We start from the raw sequence: 20,026 nt of genomic DNA on the forward strand, positions 1-20,026 counted from the left end.
GATTGAAGACAAGCACGGCGGCCTTATTACGGGGTTTAGATATTGTATTACAGGGTCTCGGAGACCACGTGATAAATTTCGTTGATGATTTGCTATGCTTTTCCTCCAGCTTTGAGGAACATATGAAACATCTAGATGAATTGCTAGAGAGATTAGAAAGTCACGGAATGACCATCAAATTAAAGAAGGCGAGATTCTTCCGCAAAGAAGTTGAATTTCTGGGACACATTTTAACCACCGAGGGTATAAAACCCCAGCCAGAAAAAATACAGGCTATTCATGATTTTCCAGCTCCGCGAAATTTAAAGCAACTAAGGGGTTTTCTCGGGCTAATAAATTATTATACAAAATTCACGAAAAATCATGCAGCAGAGACGATCCCTCTTTTAAAATTATTAAGAAAAGAAACAAAATGGAATTGGGGAGATGAAGAAAGAATCGCTTTTCAAAAAATCAAAGAATTATTCATGAATGACATCTTGCTTAAACATCCGGACCCAAATAAAGAATACATGTTACAAACCGACGCGAGTCATTATGCGTTGGGAGGCACTCTCGCCCAATATGATCATAATAATGAATTGTCAGTGGTCATGTTTGTTAGTAGGACGCTGAAAGGACCCGAGCTAGCGTACACCACTACAGAAAAAGAATTGCTCGCGATCGTATGGTCATTAAAGAAATTGAGAACGTATCTTTTTGGGGCGAAAATTCGAGTCATTACAGACCACCAAGCTATAACCTTCTTGAAAAATAGTCAATTGTTGAGTGAACGACTAACACGATGGATTTTGGCTATCCAGGATTATGATATAAAGTTTGAATATTGTCCTGGAGCACGAAATATTGTCGCGGATGTTTTAAGTCGTGTAAATCCACCGGATACGGGGGGCAGACGGGGAAAAGAACTAATTATTAACACCATGCTAGCTACAAAACCTTCCCGAGAGTTAGAACAAATGATTAAGAATATGGGAGACTGGCAAACGAGGGATGAAAATCTCCGTCAAATAAAAGTTAAAGTTGAGAACCAAGAGAACCCTGAAAATAGTAAATTTGAAATAAACAATAACATTTTGTTGAAATCAAGTAAAATCATGCTACCAAAAAGAATATTCCGTCAATTAGTCTCAGAAACACATCAAATGTATGGCCACATTGGTGCCAAGAAAGTTTGGAAAATAATTCAGGAAGATTTCGCTTATCCAAAAATGTATCACTTAGTAAGAAAAATCCTCGCTTATTGTGATTCGTGTCAACGGAATAAAGTCGCGAATCAGCACTCGTATGCCGCACAGCAAAATATCATTCCCGAGGGGCCAGGAGATATCGTGTCGATCGATTATTTTGGTCCCTTGCCACCCTCTCAAGGGGGAATGAAACACATCCTCGTCACAATAGATGCTTTCTCAAAATTCGTAGTACTATATCCTTTAAAAGCCGCGACTGCTCCAGCCACAATAAACAAAATTTTCAACCATTATATCCCTGAACATGGTAAACCTAGAAAGTTGCAGTTTGATCACGGGACTCAATTCACTTCTCGTCTTTGGTTACAAAAATTAGCGAGCGAGGGAATCCAACCTATCTTTTCATCCATTAGACATCCCCAGGGCAATATTGTTGAGAGGGTTAATCGAGAAATAGGCAGGTTTTTCCGAACATTTTTAGTCGAAAAACATACGGACTGGATTAAATGGGTAGCAGTCATTCAGGATTGCATGAACGAAACCTACCATGAGACAACCGAAATGACACCAATAGAAATTCAAAAGAATGAAAAGCCGAAAAGAATCTGGAATAATTGGTTGAAGATAAAAAAAAATGATAACCTAACGAATGAACATGACGATCCGGTCGAAAGAAGACTCATGTTGGCGCGAAACAGAATCGAAAGAAAAGGGCGGCGAAGAGCCGAAAAATTTGACCGAAGCCATAAGTTAATTCAATTTCAAGTTGGCGATTTAGTCCTAGCAAAAGCCTGTAACGTGAGCGACCCTGTTAACAAAAAAATGGCAAAATTTTTCTCAATATACGAGGGCCCGTATAAAATCAAAAAGCAAGTCGCCACAGCGACATTTATAATTGAAAACCCTGAAAATGGCGTGGAAAGGGGCATGTACCATACCGCGAATTTAAAAAAGTACGAAATTCAAATGGAAAATGAAAATGACGAATAGTGTCGCTACATTGGAACGTTGACATGAGAAAAATCAAAAAATTTCACGGGTTGGAAAGATTCTCGGGAAAGAACGGTCATGTTACCCTATATTCTCTACGGACTACTCTTGCAGTGACCGACTTCACACCTCAGAAAAAATTTTCGAGCAATTTGTCCCTTTAAACCAGAGCCACATGTATAGCAGACGGTCACGAGCAAAAATTGAAGAAAAGTTAAGGAAATAAGGTAAACTCTCCACTTAAATCGTATTAAAACAATGAATTAAGTAAACGGAAAGGGTCTAGACGTAAAATTAAAATCATTCATAGAGAGACATGGACGTATCGACGCAAACAATCGACCCGGTCGAAAGGAAAAACTTTTCGATGCAGACAGGTGGTTGCGGAGAGTGGGAGGTGAGAGAAAAGGAAGAGGGATCGAAGGAGGTAGAGAGATTTCCGGCGGGATATAAGAGGATCGGGAAGGGACGGTCGATAAAGCAGGCTACAGCGAGCCAGACCAATGCGCCTAAAAATAAAGCGACACAAGCTTTTTTGTGGCGGCTCACGCCGATAGAGGTTGAAGAGGGGAGGAGGTCCAACCCCGATAAGATCAAAAACTTGATTAAAGAGGCTACATTCAAAAAAATCTTTGACGAATTTCGCGTCCCGACGCTTCTATCTCCGATCCGCGACGACCCCGAAGAAGAAAACTTCAAGGTTCCTCTCCCGACTGAGGAGTGGAAAATAATAAGGAAGAACAAAACAATAGAAGAGCGTGAAATAGAACTAAGAAAAAGGAGAAGGGAAGCGGAGAAGAGAGAAAGACAAAAATATAGAGAAGAAATGGCTAACATCAACGAATGGAGGGAATGGAAGCCGGAAGAGTTCTATTGGAAAGAAAGGGAAGGGAGTGAAGAATAGGGTGTGCTCCGGCGTTATTATAAACAAAATATTTTTTTTAAGGAATCCATCGTGTTTCCTTACGTGACTTAGAGTGAAGAATAGGGTGTGCTCCGGCGTTATTATAAACCAAGTGATATTTTTTTTAAGGAACCCAGCGGGTTTCCTTACGTGATTTAGTGTAGGGTGTGCTCCGGCGTTATTATGAACAATTTAAATTTTTTTTTAAGGAATCCAGCGTGCTTCCTTACGTGATTTAGAACACTAAGAACAAAGTGATTTATTTTTGGAAACATATCACGCATTTTTGTTACATTTTTTTTGGCAAGGAATTTAGTGCAAATTTTCTTTTTTTTCTTTTCATTTTGACAAATATTAACCAGATAGATTTTTTGTTTGAGATTGGGTGAAGTCTCTTAAAATTCGCGACGATCAATGCCGAACATTATTCACCAAGCGAAATATTTTTTTTGATAATCAAACAAAGCGCAGATATATTTTTGTTCAAAGGAGAAGTGAAATCATTGGAGAAACTGGAGTTTTTTTTTTTACTAGAGAAGGACCAAATAAGCGACACTTTTCTATGCGGGAAAATAGAAAGCCTACATTTTTTGACCTCAAATGATCTTTTTTTGAGCAGAATATCAAATGAATAGATTTTTTTTTTGAGTTACAAACGCTACACAGACAAGCTATTTTTGTTTTTGAAGGACTGTGATAGAGCAAAGATTATATTTTTTTTTGATAAGTCAGTTGAGGATAAGAATTTTTTTTGTGAAATAACAAAGATATCACGATAAGTTCTCTTTACTGTAAAAAATTGTTACGAGTATTATTATTTTTTTTGTTATCTATCGAGCATCTAATGCCGACAGAGTGGAACCGAGTCCGACAAAACAATTTGTCGAGACGAAAGACTGAATAAAGACAAGATTTATTTTCTTTTGAAACAGAACGAATTTTGGTATTTTTCTTTCCCTTTAAACACAGGCTAATATTATCCAAGGTGTCAAATAAATAGAAAACTCGAAATTCGCCTGAAATTGCCACAACTTTTCAAATTTATCAAGAGTTTTGTTCTCATTACTGTTATTATTTCAAGTGACATCAAAATTAAGAATCTCAAACGTCACTAAAAGAGAGGGCAGCACTTTAGCTGAATGGTAGGGATAAAAATTGTAAACCCCCACTCCCCGAATCGACGAATCAGAGCATCGCAGACAGAAAAAGAGGGAGGCGGCCGCACGAAAAGAGGGAGGCGCCGAAGCAGTATAAAACCGGGTGAACCGAGCAACTGCTCAGCAGTCAGCGACCAGCCAAGTTGGTAGCAACACCTCGAACTCGAACAAACTCATCAGCTCGTATCCAGCCAACAAAAATGATTCACCAAGTCGTTCCTGGCGTCCAGATGCCATCACCATGGCCAATCAGCTGGGAAGGCACCTTCGATATACAAATCCTGGAGTTTCTCAACCCCACGAATTTCACATATTCTAAACCAATCAAGCTGGAGGAGCTGGGCAAATTTGAGGAGGAGATGCTTTTCGACATCGTCGGCGGACACCCGTATACGGGGCCAACATCGAACAACTATTATGCTGTCATGGAAGGGGATAGTATGTGTCGAGGTGAACTACTACACATAGAAGATGGCGAGGCGACTCTAAAACTTATTGATTGGGGCACAACTCTTGTCCATCCGCTCCATGATCTATTCAAACTACCTCTTAAATATGACGCAATACCACCATTCTGTACAAAGGCTTACATCGGCAATATCCAGCCCTTTCACGGAGATCGGTGGGAGATGACCTGCAGTACTCATTACAAACAAAAATTGGTCAACAAAACGTCAAGAATCACCATTATCAGAGACCATCCGACCCCAGAGGGACACGAGGTGGAACTTTTCATCACGCCATATCAAATCAACCTAGGAGAGACCCTTGTAAAAAATCAATTGGCTCAATACGGTGAATACAACTACTGCCTTCTCGATGATATCCAATGTGCATCACCTGCGGAGATCCATTATCTTCTGGATGGGGAGCTTCCAGCATCATTCGATCCAGTGGCCACAGAAATTAGCCAACGCGAACATCTAGAGTTTCTGGATCTGGAGTTGGAACAGGAAAAAGAGGTTGAGCTTATGACCTAACTACTTCACCCACGAGCCCCTCAACATCGGCAAGGAGCTCGTCAACACCTTCCAAGGCCACCGCCATCATCACCACCGTCGACCATCGCCCTGTCCTCCCATTGCCCCGATTTAGCATTGCGTTCTTTACAATTAACTATTATATTTTTTTTTGAGAACAAAAACAAAATTTTCGAGTACCAAATTTCCTTTTTTGTTCTGGGGGGCGTTGAGACGAACTAGATCATAGAGCGTACGGCCTTACCGACGGAAATTAGCGATACGCGTATCACTCAACGAGAGGCGCCAGCGTACGGGCTCGCTTATCGACCCGCACCACATAGATCACCCGAAGAATCAATTTTCATTAATTCCATTGAATAAATCATTTCTCGTCAACAACAAAAGACTAAATTGAATAAGAAATTGTGGTGCGAACCAACCAGTGGCAATATCAGAGCAAATCAATTTCATAAAATAAGAAAAACTTAGCAAACAATTTCAAAGCAGTCAACTCAAATTTAAATAGTTTTCGCGCGTCACTGCGACTAAGGCTCGTAAGAGCCAATCAAAAAACTCCGCCAATAGGCGAATTTTTCAAATCTCCAATAAGAAAATTACTTAGTCTCCATTGGCGAGTATGAAGTATTGCACAGGCGCGGTTCATTAGAACGAAATTTCACTATTGGTCGAAATTAAGCGACCAATAATAAAGTACACCGAGGATAAAATTAGCCAACCAGGAATTTTAGAGCAAACGAAGGTTCGAGATCTTAATAAGCGAGCGAGCCCGCCAAATTATTATGATTATTTCGCGTTGTTGTATCGACCCAGTATAAAAAGGCATCGAGAGCGAGTCTCGGGAGCCAGTCTTGCCCTCATCACGCTTGACTCGCTTCCGCACGCCGATCTGAGACTGAGCAACTCAGATCCGCACACGCAATTCACCAGCCGATTCTGACTTCGCAACTCAGAATCCGCTTTGCAAAACGTAGATCACCACCGACTCAGTTTGGAAGGGCAGGCCCCATTCGGCTCCGTTTGGGTTCAAGATTTCCACTCTGGGGCACCGATCTGACCAGAAGGGCGGGGACAGTTCGATTTCGTTCTGGACCAAGATTTCTGCCAGATTACCCATCCTTCTCCTGCCAAGAGGGCGGTGACCGTTCGGCTCCGTTCGGTCACAAGATTCTTGGGGGAATCCTTCCTTCCATGCCAGGAGGGCGGGGGCAGTTCGGGTTCGTTCTGCCTTAAGATTCCTGGGTGGACTGAATTCCGGTTGACAGGTGCCAACGTTTAAGGCAAAAACTTGAGATCGATCATTTAACTCGCGAAATCAGTTATTTATTTTGCGAAATCAATTATTTTGTTTGCGAAATCAATTATTTAATTTGCGAAATCGATTATTCAATTTGCGACATCAATTATTTAATTTGCGAAATCAATTATTTAATTTGCGAAATCAATTATTTTGTTTGCGAAATCAATTATTTAATTTGCGAAATCGATTATTCAATTTGCGACATCAATTATTTAGTTTGCGAAATCGATCATTTAATTTGCGAAATCAATTATTTAATTTGCGAAATCAATTATTTAATTTGCTAAATCAATTCGCGAAATTTGTTCTTTAATTTGCGAAATGTATTCTTGAATTTGCGACTTTAATTCCTTAATTTGCGAAATATAATTTACGAAACCTGCTTTTTAAATTGCGAAAATAATTCTTTAACTTGCGACAATTAAATTGCGAAATTAATTCCTGAAATTGCGAAATCAATTCTTTGATTGACGAAAACAATCTTTAAAGGCGAGATCAAGTCATTAGCGTGCGATCATAATTTTTATACAAGAAAAATACCGAAAGCAATAAGGAAAAGTCCCTGTGCGTGAGCCAAAATTCTCTTTTGTACACTACTTATAAAACAACATTTTGAATAAACTTTTTGTTTCTTCACAGATCTTTCCTCTCACTTTTGCTTTTCTTTCATGCCTGCTCCTTTACTCTATAAGAAGCTCGAATCTACGCGTAACGGGGTGGTCTAACAGAAAAGAGTACCGTTACAATATGGAAACGCTATGCTTATACACGTAAACTTTAGTGATCAATTACTCGATAACTGTGTAGAAGAAAAATCTTAAAAAATTTGTGTCGTCAAATTTGGCACTAAAGAATATGTTCACCAAATTTTATAAAATTCTGAACTTTTTGAATTTTTTAATTTTTTTAGCATGGATTAGCATGGCAACATTGTATCGTCTGTACCGAAACTCCTTAAAGAATTTTTAGGAAAAAGGAACAGATAGAGAGCAAGGGGAGAACAGGGAGAGACCGAAGCAGGGAAGAAGAAATGATCATAATAGTAGTTGATGAAGGAACGCATAGTGTGTTATAGAGCAAAGAAAAAATCAATGTAGTTTGGAAAATATGCCGAATCCTTAATCATGTGAATGTGAAGAGATACTACAAGTGCTGGGGTTTTTACCATATAGCAAAGAACTGTTTCAAGGGATGAAAAATGTAATAAATGCGCGGGAAATCATAAAACGAATGAATGTACGGATTTGATAATTTGATATGTTAAGGTATAACTGGATGGATAGCTCGACCAAAAATTATATCTGATTGGAATTTCCGTACTTCGTGATGCAATAAAAATCTGAAAAAATTCAACAACATTTGTAAAGCTATGAACAACAATTATCGATAATAATATTGCCCAAAAGTTGATAATACATTGTTTAAACAATTAATTATTCAATAATTTCGCGGTGACCTATTGTTTTTTTTTACGAATCAAATGTGTGTATTTTTCCGAATGCTCATGAATTTTTTCACAATTTTCGTGGGTTTTTGAAATTTCTTGAAAAAATTTTGAAAAAAATTTGAATTTCGGATATGTTTTAGAAGACATATTTACCATCAGCTTTGAAAAGTCTCAAGGTTACTGGACCAAAAATGTACAAATAGAGCCACTTAAAAAATTTAAAAAAGGGAATTTCAAAAATCCACGAAAATTCTGAAAAAAAATCATGAGCATTCAGAAAAATGTGCACATTCAATTCGTAAAAAAAACAAGGGTTTACTGTAAAATGGTTAAAAAATTATTTATTTAAACAATTTATTAATAACTTTTGGGCAATACTATTATTGATAATTGTAGTTCATATCTTTCCAAATGTTGCTGAATTTTTTCAGATTTTTATTGCAGCACGAAGTACGGAAATTCCGATTAGGTACAATTTATCGGCTGGGCTATCCATCCAGTAATACCTTAATTGCATGTATAAAAATCAAAAATACGGATTGAAAATAAATGTGAAACATGGTGCATTAGATCAGGAATGCCCTACGTACATAAGAACAATACAAGAAGAAAAAAGAAGAGCAGGCTGGATAGACTGACAATTACAGAAGGAAGAGATGTCATCGTATAAGAATGTGCAAAGTGCAATAAAAGTTGTAACATCGATTTTCCCGGAAAAGGTACGATCGGTCCCTTCTCGGCTCACGGATTGCGCCTCCTCATGAACTCACCGGCAGCGAAGATGGGATGGGCGCCAGGTACAGAGTACCGCCGAATTACTCGACTTGATTTTTCCCCTTCTCGCGGTGTTAACTTAATTAAATGATAGAATAACGAGTTCCTGAGGGACGCACGTGACCGAGGACAGTCCAGCTACTCAGCTCAGCTGAGGTACGAAAGGTAGAGGAGGGGGGATCCTTGAGAGAAGGTAGCGATGGTCGCAACACGAATTACAGCACACACAAAATGTAGCCGAAACAGCGGGGAATTAAATATTAAATAACAATTTATTCCGTTAGGTCGAATTACAAATAATGAACAAAATCGGGGTGATTAAATTAACATGGTTTGTTGTGTGGTTGAGATACGAAGAGTAATAAAGAGCGCAGGTTCGAGTACTAGTATTCGCCCGTTTACAGGCTTCGCCGAGGCCGAGTAGGTAATCGCCGATCACGCACGCGGTTCGGCCGGTAATCGACACTAGGTAACCCTAAAATAATTCGCGAGAGCGTCGTAGGCAACATAGGCAAGGTAATGACGCTAGGTAACCCTAAAATAATTCGCGAGAGCGTCGTAGGCAACATAGGCAAGGTAATGACGCTAGGTAACCCTAAAATAATTCGCGAGAGCGTCGTAGGCAACATAGGCAAGGTAATGACGTTAGGTAACCCTAAAGTAATTCGCGAGAGCGTCGTAGGCAACATAGGCAAGGTAATGACGCTAGGTAACCCTAAAGTAATTCGCGAGAGCGTCGTAGGCAACATACATTGCAGGGGAAGACAAAATTGCAATTTGCCGGGCACAGAAAGTCGAAACAGCGCGTAGAAAGACAATATAGAAGCAAAATTCTTATGAGCCATAGTTTAAAAATATGATTTGGTGACCATTGTGAATAAATTAAAAATCGATTAAATTATTTATTGAAAAGAATGAAAGAAGGTTGTCTGAATAGTATATGTATGGTAGTTTCGAATATAGTGTAACGCTGCAAATGGTATGAGTGTAAATGTGGTGAATAAACTGCAGATAGTGCAAAATCGGGTGACAAGAGTCATCAGATATACGAAGGTGAATGACACACGGCAGGTGCAATATGTAACTGTTGGAAAGAATGCTAATAGAATTACATAACAGAATGGTAATACAGCGATACGTTTCTGAAATTTATAAAATATATTAACCGTATTAACCTTGCAATGTTTACACCAATTTCTATTGATGGCCAATCAATCCCCTTTGTCAATTAAGTCCGCAACCTATGACTTCCAATCTTTCGTGGAATAAACATATCATGTCACTTTCAAAACGTATTCACTTTGTTCTCTATAAGTTAAAATATCATAAAGCTGCTTTACCACTTAACCTTCGCACTACATTGGTCACCACTTTAATCTTTCCTATTATTGACTACTGCTGTCTAGTTTTCAATAACATAACTGATAAGCAAAATACTGTCCTTCAGCGTGCCCTTAACTGTGCTATCCGTTTTATTTTTGACCTTCGACGCGATACTCCCATCACCCCTTATAGACATGAACTTGGTTGGATTAGCTTACGATTACGCCGAAGCTATTTTTTAGGTATTAGCATGTTCCAAGTAATTAATGGCTCTGCTCCTGACTATTTGAGCGAACTCTTCCCATGCGTGTCTCCTCCGTTACGCCCAATCCGTCGCACTCTACCTTTTTCTTTCATGATCCCTCACTTACGTACGACCACTCTTCAAAATTCTTTTGCCCTCTCGGGTGCGTACTTTTGGCACTCCCTACCACCCTCTGTCACCTCTTCGGATACCCTCTCCTCCTTCAAATCAAGACTCTTCAAGTTTCTTTTCGATTCTGATTTGTGATGCAATATTTTCTATTTTTCTTTCTTTTTCTAGGCCTTCTAGGTCTCTTAGGTCTCTATAGTTTGCAGTTCGCTGGTTTTTGGCGATTTTACTTTTATTTTTACTGTTGCTTAATTATATTTTTAATTATCTTCTTACGCATTTTCTACAGAATTGCTTATTTAGTTCTATCTTGTTTGGCTGTTGTCTAGTTTATTTCTCTAGTTACCTCCTCGTTTGTACCACGTTTGTACCTCGCTTCTACCTAGATTATTTTGTTATTCGATCACTATAGTTTATGCAAGGCTATTATTACTTATAGACCTAGTTATTGTTGATATTTACTTTACTTGGCTATTATGTGCACAATTTGATCATTGTTATTAAAAAAAAAAATTCTTTCTATTTAATATTTACTTGTTACACTTATTCTTATATTACTTTTCTACATTATGCTATTGTATTCTTTGTACCCTGTGCCCCAAAGCTATGCTAGGACATAAATATATCAATCTATCAATCAATCAATCTTTCTCTCTTTCTCTCTTTCTCATTTTATCTTATTATCCAAATATTTATTATTTTATTTTATCGCATTTTAAATTCCCTTTTACTGTTCGTCCCTTGTAGACGTAACACCATAGCTTGTTTCGAGCCTTTGTATCGCCCGCCAGAATGGCCACCGCTTATCAACAGAGGCGCGGTTGACGCCGGTGACAGGCGTCTGAAAATATGTTAAAGACATAGTCCTTCACGTTACTAAATTTTTTCGTAAGCGATCGAGCTAAAATGTATTTCTGTATCTTCCATCTCACGGCAGTTAACGCAAAAGTCGAGAATCACACTTTAATTTTCATTGCTGCGATTCTGTTATCGAAACATCTATTGATAATAATTTTATCTACTATATCTAGATTGAATTATATTTTACGAAAACTTTGCTTCCTACTGAAAATATTTCGATATAATAAATCTAGTTGTAATTATGAATTATTTTAATACTCATTCGTCATTATATTATCAAATTTTTAAACCTCGTTTGACTTCATTCTCAATAATTTCGAATAAAATTTGTCTAATAAGATCTTAGAGATTGTTATCCAGAGAATATCAAGAGCGAACATTAATTCAAATAGTTTTGCAGAAAAACGTGTGACAGCATAAATTGCGGAAACCAATAGAAAAAAAAAACACATACTCAATACTGACCGCGTTTAAGAACAAATCGGCTATGGTTATTTCTTTTAGCCATCCAGGGTTGGTGAAGACTCATGGCAATATCATGAAATAGCCAAAATATGGAATATTTTCGAAATTAAATAAAAAACTGTTTACGGTTCAATGACATGCTCGTTGAATTTGTGAAATCTATTTTTAATTCAAAATTGCACGTATAGGTTTTTGTAATGATCTCTAACGATAAAATATGCGAATCGAAAAGAATAATTATCGAAAGTGAAATATATGATTGCAATCGAATATGGATCAAAGAAAAGAGTTATTTGACCATGCGGGATCCTAGTTAAACCGACTTAATTTTTATTCTGGGTGTAATGGATATAGATTTCGGAGCTCGATTCCATTGGATCGTCGTTACAGTTATTCTCATGCTGAACATAAATCTGGGTGCGAAGTTTTTTTCATGTTCAGTTTTTTTCATAAAGTAAAAGTAAAGGTGTGAAATTAATATAAGATCTGATACGTTAGTGTTTTTTATGGTGTCGGATAAAACTGAGATCTTTCAGTGCTAGGCAATCGACCGAACAAATTCTATTAAACAAGCTTTCAGAAATTTTTCTACAGAACGCTGTGTTGAACTTAGCTGTATGGTCATGTACAACGTATACATTTTATTGTATCAACAACGAAATTAACGACCGATTAGAAATAGAGCTTGCGAAATTTTTGTTACCGATCTCACAAGAAAGAATGTACATGAAAGTACGAGGATCAAGTCTTTATTTGAATGGTGTTAAAAAGGATCAAAGTTGAACACTTCAACCATAATCATTGCATATTTCGGGTTGATACCAAGTTTGTCGATCGCATTCATATTTTGGACCAGAAAACTTATTAAAAACGTACCACGACAATCTAGTCACATAAAAAACAGCTTAGAAATTATTGGAACTACAAAAAAAATCTTAACTGGTCTAGGAGGATCTATATGTGAATGTTGTCCAAGTTGATCAAAGAATTATATCGTACCATGCGAAAAAGTAAATAAAATGTATATGTAATTAAAATGGGATATATGTTATGCCAATATGTTTATATTCATTTATATTGAACAAACCTACGACGTACGCTCGGCTGACAGGTGGCTGCTTTCTTCAAGTGGTCGGCTTTTCTACAATTGGAACATCAAAAAATACATCACACTTACATCACACATCGAACTAGAACAAAAATGATTAAATTAGAATTTTTTTTTTATATTCTTTGTGTATCATATATCTACTAAAATGAAGCAGATGATCGAGTGAGGATTATTATAAACGTACGCCATTGAAACAACAAAAAGAATTGAGTGTTTCCAGATATGCTTCAATAAACACAGTTTCAAAATATTTACCAATTTTAATATAACATATATTATATCCAGAGATGCAACAGCGAATTGATTACGGGTATTGAAAATATAGTTTTCAAACGATCAAAGCAAGACGCGCAACATATCTATACTCAGTCAGGCGACTTCTCCTTACTTGCAAATATCAAATTTGTTTTTCTTTCACTTGATCACAGCTACAATTTGTATTTTTCTATGGAGAATTGGAATACCTACTTCACCTATAATTTCGAAATCAATTTTTCATAGCAGATCGTTATATTTTATTATTTTCATTATTTTGCACATCGATTGCAGTGGATTACTCCATTGAGAAGTTGAACGATCCTGCCTACCTGTCTTTGAAGTCTTTTGATTCAACGAACTCGTATGCTATTTTCTACAAAATTACCTTTATGATAATGATTATTGCATCATAGTACTGTAAATCTAGCCTGCAATGTATTGAAAAAAATCCGGGAACTGTCACAATTTAACAAAAATTGAAGCTCGAGCGCGAATTGTACAATTCAACAACAATGGCATTCTAAAACTACAGGGAATCTCGGATCGACCTATAGAGGATGGGGCAGTAACTATTAGCCCTCGAAATACTTTTTATATTTTTGAAGATAAAAAAATATTGTCCAGACATAAGATGTCCAGAATCAAAGGGACCATAATGTGTGATTATTGAAATGAAACTTCTATATAGCCGGGGGGTATTAGGATGTTTCTGTCGCGTAAAAACGCTACGGCTGCGTAGAGGGGGAGGGGGGGGGGGGGGTAGACGATATATCGCGCGGTGAGAAGCGGCAGTGGCAGCGAGAGAAGAAGGCTGGCGGCGGCGAAGAGAGGGCAATCGCTGTATTAGATGTGCATATTAGGGTGGTTGTTATGTGGGGTCAAAATTTATATTACCCTTTCCGTCCCCTCAATCGATTCGAATTACATAAAAAGTAATGCTGTAATTTTTTCAGATTTTTAAAACAATCGTTAACCCTCGACTATGGGGGTTGAAGTTTTCCATTTAAAATACATCGAATTTTTCTGCATCAGTGGTCACGGTTTTACTGTGGATGGGATCACGATTGGAAAATCTTGACATTTTCAGAAATTACTTTACAAGCATGTTGCTACATGGAAAAAATTTCTGAAACTCCTACCCACAAAATGTTGTATAGTATCACCATACTAACCCATTAATGCGTAAAATAACAATTTAGGACACACAATTTCAAGTACACAGTTTTGACTGAGGAACAAAAGAAAAATTCTCCAAAATTTGGTATAGATGGTTTTTGAGGGTACTCTTTTAGAATTTGGCATTTATTTTGTAGAATTAAACCAAAATCTCCATTAGTTTTGCGTTTTGAATTGCAAAGTCGAGACTTTTTAACGTTTTTTTTCCTTCAAATCGATTTTCGTTATTGTTGCTGCACTGAAATAACGACTATGTTATCGCCAGCAAAGGTGTTCTTAATGTCTGAACTTTCCAGAACACTGGTTAAAAACACTTTTTTCTTACTAAGGTTTTTGCAAAACAACAAAACATAGATTCAACTTAACAAAGAAATATTATAAAACAAAAAGGGTCGAGAATTATCTAAACTTTGGAATCGATCCTATCTCGATGCTGCTTACGAAAACTAGCACGATTCAAATTTCTTACGAAAACTATAATGTTCAGGTTTTCGCCACGAAAACTAACACGTTTTCAATTTCACAGCGAAAATTAGTACGTTTTCAATTTCACCACGAAAAGTAGCATGTTACGGCTTTCACTACGAAAACTAACATGTTTCGGCTTTCACTGCAAAAGCAAGCATGTTTCGGATATCATCGCGAAAACTGGAGTATTCCTCAAATTATCGATCTGATATTTAGAGATGTTATAATAATCTTTTTGGGAGTTTTATAAAGAACAAATGGAAAGTTTTAAGGATGCATCGCCCGTACAATCTCATTGTCAGCCAAGAAAAGTTTTGGTACCCATTTGAAATCTTTCGTAGTGAGGTAAAAATCTGAAAAAAATCGACCAATTCGATTCGATCGATTTCAATGTTACAGTTCAGCTCGCATTGAAGTGATTGACAATGGGAATGATTCTTGTATATGAAAAACAATGAAAATTGGTATCATATTGGAATCGCTTTTTGGAGTGTGAACCCAGCGATGGTTTTTTTACCGCTGGAGAGTTTGAGTTCAAATCAAAATGGTCCATAATGAAAATTATTGTAAATAAATAAAAAACGATTGTATTTCTTACAAATAGAGAAAATTGTTTGTTCATTTCGACCGCTTACCGAAGCGAGAGCCCAGCAATTTTTATACCGTTGGAGAATTCGATTATAAATCGAAATTTTCAACGACGGAAATCGTTAGAGATGAATGTAAAAACTTTCGCTCATTTTATAAGTAATAATCATTGTTGGTCTATTTCAACAGCTCAGTGGTGGAAAAATGATGGTTTTTTCTATAACAAATAAAAATTACTACTTTATTCAACCACTCGTTGAAGCGAGAACCCAGCGGTTTTTCTACCGTTGGAGAATTCGATTCTGAATTGAAATTTTCAACGATGTTAATCATTGGTGATAAATAAAAAAATGATCGTTTCCTTTTATAATACGTAAAAATATTTAAATATCACTTTAGTGTTCCTCTCCGATTTTCTTGAAACTGCTATATGTGAAAGAGAACTGGGAAGTATGAAACCCGTATTTTTTTTTATCGGCGGAAAAACGGTTATAAGGGGTAAAACCACCCGAAAAGTAACGCATGTCAAGGGGTGATTTTGCAGTTTCACTAACAAGCACTCAACCGATTTCGATAAAACCAAAACCAAAATGTTTCTTATCTAAAGTTATAAAAAGTTCACCATGTGTACGAAAAAAAAACAGAGGGTAAACTACCTTTACATTCTTATATTTCTCAAGTCACAATGAAAAGGAATGAAATTATGCAATGAAACGGGTTCTATTTCGATAAAAACATGAAAATAAAGTTTCCGTGTTTTCACATTTTTGCAAAATGGTAATCTTAACGGGGCGAAATACCTTTTGTTTAAATTCTCGTACTGTGGGTAGTTTCTTTCTGTTTTACATGTTTATCTGATTCAAAATATTATAATAGTTTCGAGTCAAGATTTTCTGGCATGTTAAAGTCATCACAAGACTGCGAAAGGGTAAATCTGCTCCACTCGATTTTCCTCTTTATTCGCTATTTCAAAATTTCTCTCTGCATTTCGTTCAATTTGATTGCCCTGCATCGACATTACGAATTTAATAATTTTAGGAACGTATACAATTCGTATTGACCTGGATCGTGGGGGTTTGGCAGGGGCGGGGGGGGGGGGGGGGGGGGGGGCAAGTTGCCACAACCACTTTTTCGGTGATCATAGAAAGCTTGTAAAATGCACCTAAATTCATAGGTACCATACTCATGTACAGATAAAAATGTTTCTACTTTTTTTAACTTTGGTGGAAAAATAGAAGCGTAGGCATATGATCCTAATGTTTGTGCTAGATGGATATCTTCTTGGACTGCAAACAAGCCTTTTGAGTTTCGTCGAAAAATAGTACCAGCGTAAAATTTTGGCAAAGTTGTACATTCCTTACTAAAAGTATATGTACAGTGGAAATAATCGTTAAAATAATTGGTTGGCGTACCTCGAAATATATGAGATTTTGGGAAAGTAGCAAAAAAGAAAAAAGTTGTCATTGTTGTTTATATACTGAAACTGTTTCTGCTTTCTCATAAACCCGGCCAGCGAGAATTCAACCACCAAAATATATAAAACTACATAATACTACTATTACTACTACATTCAATACATAATACTAATATTCAATATATAATACTACTACTAAATTCAATAAATTTATGAAACTATAAAATTGCAAGCAAAAAATATTCCATTAATTTACAGTAAAAAAAAAATTCTTCAAAAAAATTGCAATATGATCAAAAAAAGTATGCAGAAAAAATTGGAAACAATACCAGTGTTATCGAAACGTGCAAGTTTTCGAGGTGAAAGCCGAAATATGCTATAGTTTTCACCGTAAATATCGAAAATCTGTTAGTTTTTGTAGTGAAAACCGAAACGTGTTAGTTTTCTCAGTGAATAACGAAATGTGTTAGTTTTCGCAGTGAACACCGAAATATGATAGTTTTCGTGGTGAAAATCGAAACATGCTAGTTTTCGTAGTAATATGGAACATGCTTGTTTTCGTTAGAAATCTGAAACATGCTACTTTTCGTAAGCAGCGTCGATCTATGCTCAAATCTTCAGAAGCCAATTTCGCAGATTTCGTCTCTGAACAACGGCAAGCCAACGAAAACGCCAACACTGTTCCCAACGAATTTTCACTGTTTGCTGATGAACAGAGGCAAATGATCAAAAACATCAACGACGCTCTAAAAGATTTTCCTCAAATCGTCGATGCAGCATTGTATCTTATTTACCTCTTTTCAACGGTCGATCAGAGCGTCAGACGCTCCGCTAGAACTAATGACCCCTCTACCACTGCTTTCCACATTCCTCTCCATTGCACATCCGCTCTCCATAACTCGTTTCATCTTTCTGCAGCATATCTCTGGCAATCGCCCCCCCCCCCCCCCCCCCCAGCTCAAAGCTCTACCCACGTTATCGCGGTTCAAAACAGAGCTTCACACTTATTTAATAAATCTCGAAATTAGGGGCTAACGATCTCATCCCGCGATGATTGCCATCGTCTATTGTACTCTGTCTCTATTCTTGTTGTGTTTCTCTTGTATATATAATTGTTCGCAATACTCCAAACGGTATTCCCCACCTCGTTCTTAGCTCTTATTCTCAGTTTACCATACTTATGTTACTTCATTCTATCTTCTCCTGCGCTTTATTATTCTTTTCTTCATTTAGCTTTCTCTTTGTTACTTGCGCATTCTCATACTCCCAGTTATAATTTAGTTTAATTTAGTTTTAACTCGCTTAGTCATGACCAGTATATTCTACTTTTTCATTTGTTCACTTTGCACAAATTTTGTAATCTGCGTACATTTTCTATTTGCTTTGCACCCATTAGCGTGCTTGAGCGGAAATAAAATTATCAATCAATCAATCTCTCTTATCCTCTCTTCGGGGGAGTGCGGACGTGTTTAAAGTTGCTGCGTAGAAAAATCGATTTTTCCATGGGTAAAACCGGTCAAGAATTTCTAGAAAACAGCTAAAAAGTTGTATATTATTAGAGAGTCATAATAGTGCAAATTTTGTGAAAACATCTTGATTTTATGAGTTAAAATCGATTTTTATTCTTCGTAATTTTGATCGGTGATAATTAAAGACACGTACTCGCCATTAATTGCGAGGTACCGAGCAGTGACCAAAAGTGCAACGTGGTTGCTAAGAACGTTGAACCCCGGGCGTGTGTAATACACGTTGCGGTCCTTAACTTTATGTGTTGTGATATAGGCGATATTTCTTACCGTTATGACTGTCAATGACTCATCTATAGTAGAGGTGGCGAATTTTGATGAATTTAAGTGTTGTGCGTGTAAAAAATATATCTCAACAAATGTGTTGCAGTGCAAGCCCTGCGTGAAACGATTCTTTTATCCGGGATGTATGTTTAAGCATAAAGTGCTAAATGAACAGAAAGAAGTAGTGCGGTCCCCGGGACCATTTGAGCAAATTATTCAGAGGAAGGTAACAACGTCAACAATGGAACGGAAAAATAGTCGAGATAGACCATCATCGATGAGAGGTAGCAGTGGTGATATACCATCAGCGGCTAGAGTGAAAATTGATTGGATAATTACGACTATGAAAGAAATTAAGGATGAGATGGCATGTAAGAACGAAATTAGGGAAATTATCACGGAAATAGTACACGAAGAAATGCAATATGTGATAGAGGAGTTTAAAAAATTACTAAAGCAAGAGACGGAGCAGCCCGCAACAGTACCAACGGCATCATACAGCCAGGTTGTCAAAAAACAGCAGAAAGAAAAGGTTAAAATTATTAAACCTAACAAACAACAAGAAAGTGAGGCTACAAAAAAAGCGATAAAGGAACGAGTGGATGTCAAGAATATGGCTGTGGGTGTGACAAGGTTGAAAAAAGGCAACCATGGAACGATGATTCTGGGTTGTGATACACGAGAAGAAATCGAAACTCTGAAAGCAACGATGCAGGATAAAATGGGCGAGGATTTCAAAATGAAAGAATCAACACAGACGAAACCAAAATTGAAGATTATAAATATTGACGAGCAACTGAAAGATGATCAACTTCTTGATACAATCAAGATGCAGAATGGAGCTGAGTCGCTCGAAGGATATGAAATTCAAATTGTCAAAAGGATTTCTGGAAGAAAAGGACAGGTAATAAACAAAGCGAGAAAAGGGAGAGATCGTGACAGGAGTGAAGGATCTAGAGTCGCGGTAGCGACTCTGAGACAAGTACATTTATGTATGACGAGTCGCTTCCAGAGAGTCTTTACCGGAGCGAGAGTGTTTTTCAGCTGTTTTCGATAACACTCAAAATTTATTTCTTTAATAACTGAATAATTACAGTATTCCAAAGAATCCTGCAAGATGACGTATTTTTTATTTTTTTTTTATCTTTCGATCGCGACCTCTACGAACTCTGTAGCTTAACGCATTGAAAAGATATTAATTATTTATTTTTTAATTTCATCAAAAAATGTTGCATTTTTTCGCACACATTTTTGATGTTTATTTGTTTTTTCTTTAGTGACAAATCTGGTGCCATAATACATTTTATATATCTATATATTTTTTCTGGTGTCATAATACAAATTGTATACCTATATATTTCCATGAATCTGTTCATGCTTCAAAAATTTGGAAAGTGACAGTTCCCCGTTGTATTCAAAATTTAAGCTGTCAATTTCACGAAATGTTATCGAATCAT

The 20,026-nt window shown here is 37.0% G+C and overlaps 1 protein-coding gene across 12 annotated transcripts in view; it reads right to left on the reverse strand.

Annotated features, from left to right (window-relative positions):
* LOC122408384 (calcium/calmodulin-dependent 3',5'-cyclic nucleotide phosphodiesterase 1-like) overlaps nt 1-20,026 on the reverse strand; it is an 885,001-nt gene that overhangs the window by 282,214 nt on the left and 582,761 nt on the right. For 10 of the 12 annotated variants that reach the window (XR_006260480.1, XM_043415134.1, XM_043415133.1 and 7 more), the window contains one exon: nt 12,852-12,905. The exons of the other annotated variants lie outside the window; for them this stretch is intronic. Coding sequence is in view for 9 of the 10 variants with exons in the window: in XM_043415134.1 (XP_043271069.1) it covers nt 12,852-12,905 (54 nt within the window). In the remaining variant the exon portion in view is untranslated. The remainder of the gene's footprint in view (nt 1-12,851; nt 12,906-20,026) is intronic. 12 annotated transcript variants of the gene reach the window in all.

This window comes from Venturia canescens, chromosome 3, assembly GCF_019457755.1.
Source record: "Venturia canescens isolate UGA chromosome 3, ASM1945775v1, whole genome shotgun sequence".
Taxonomy (NCBI): Eukaryota; Metazoa; Arthropoda; class Insecta; order Hymenoptera; family Ichneumonidae; genus Venturia; species Venturia canescens.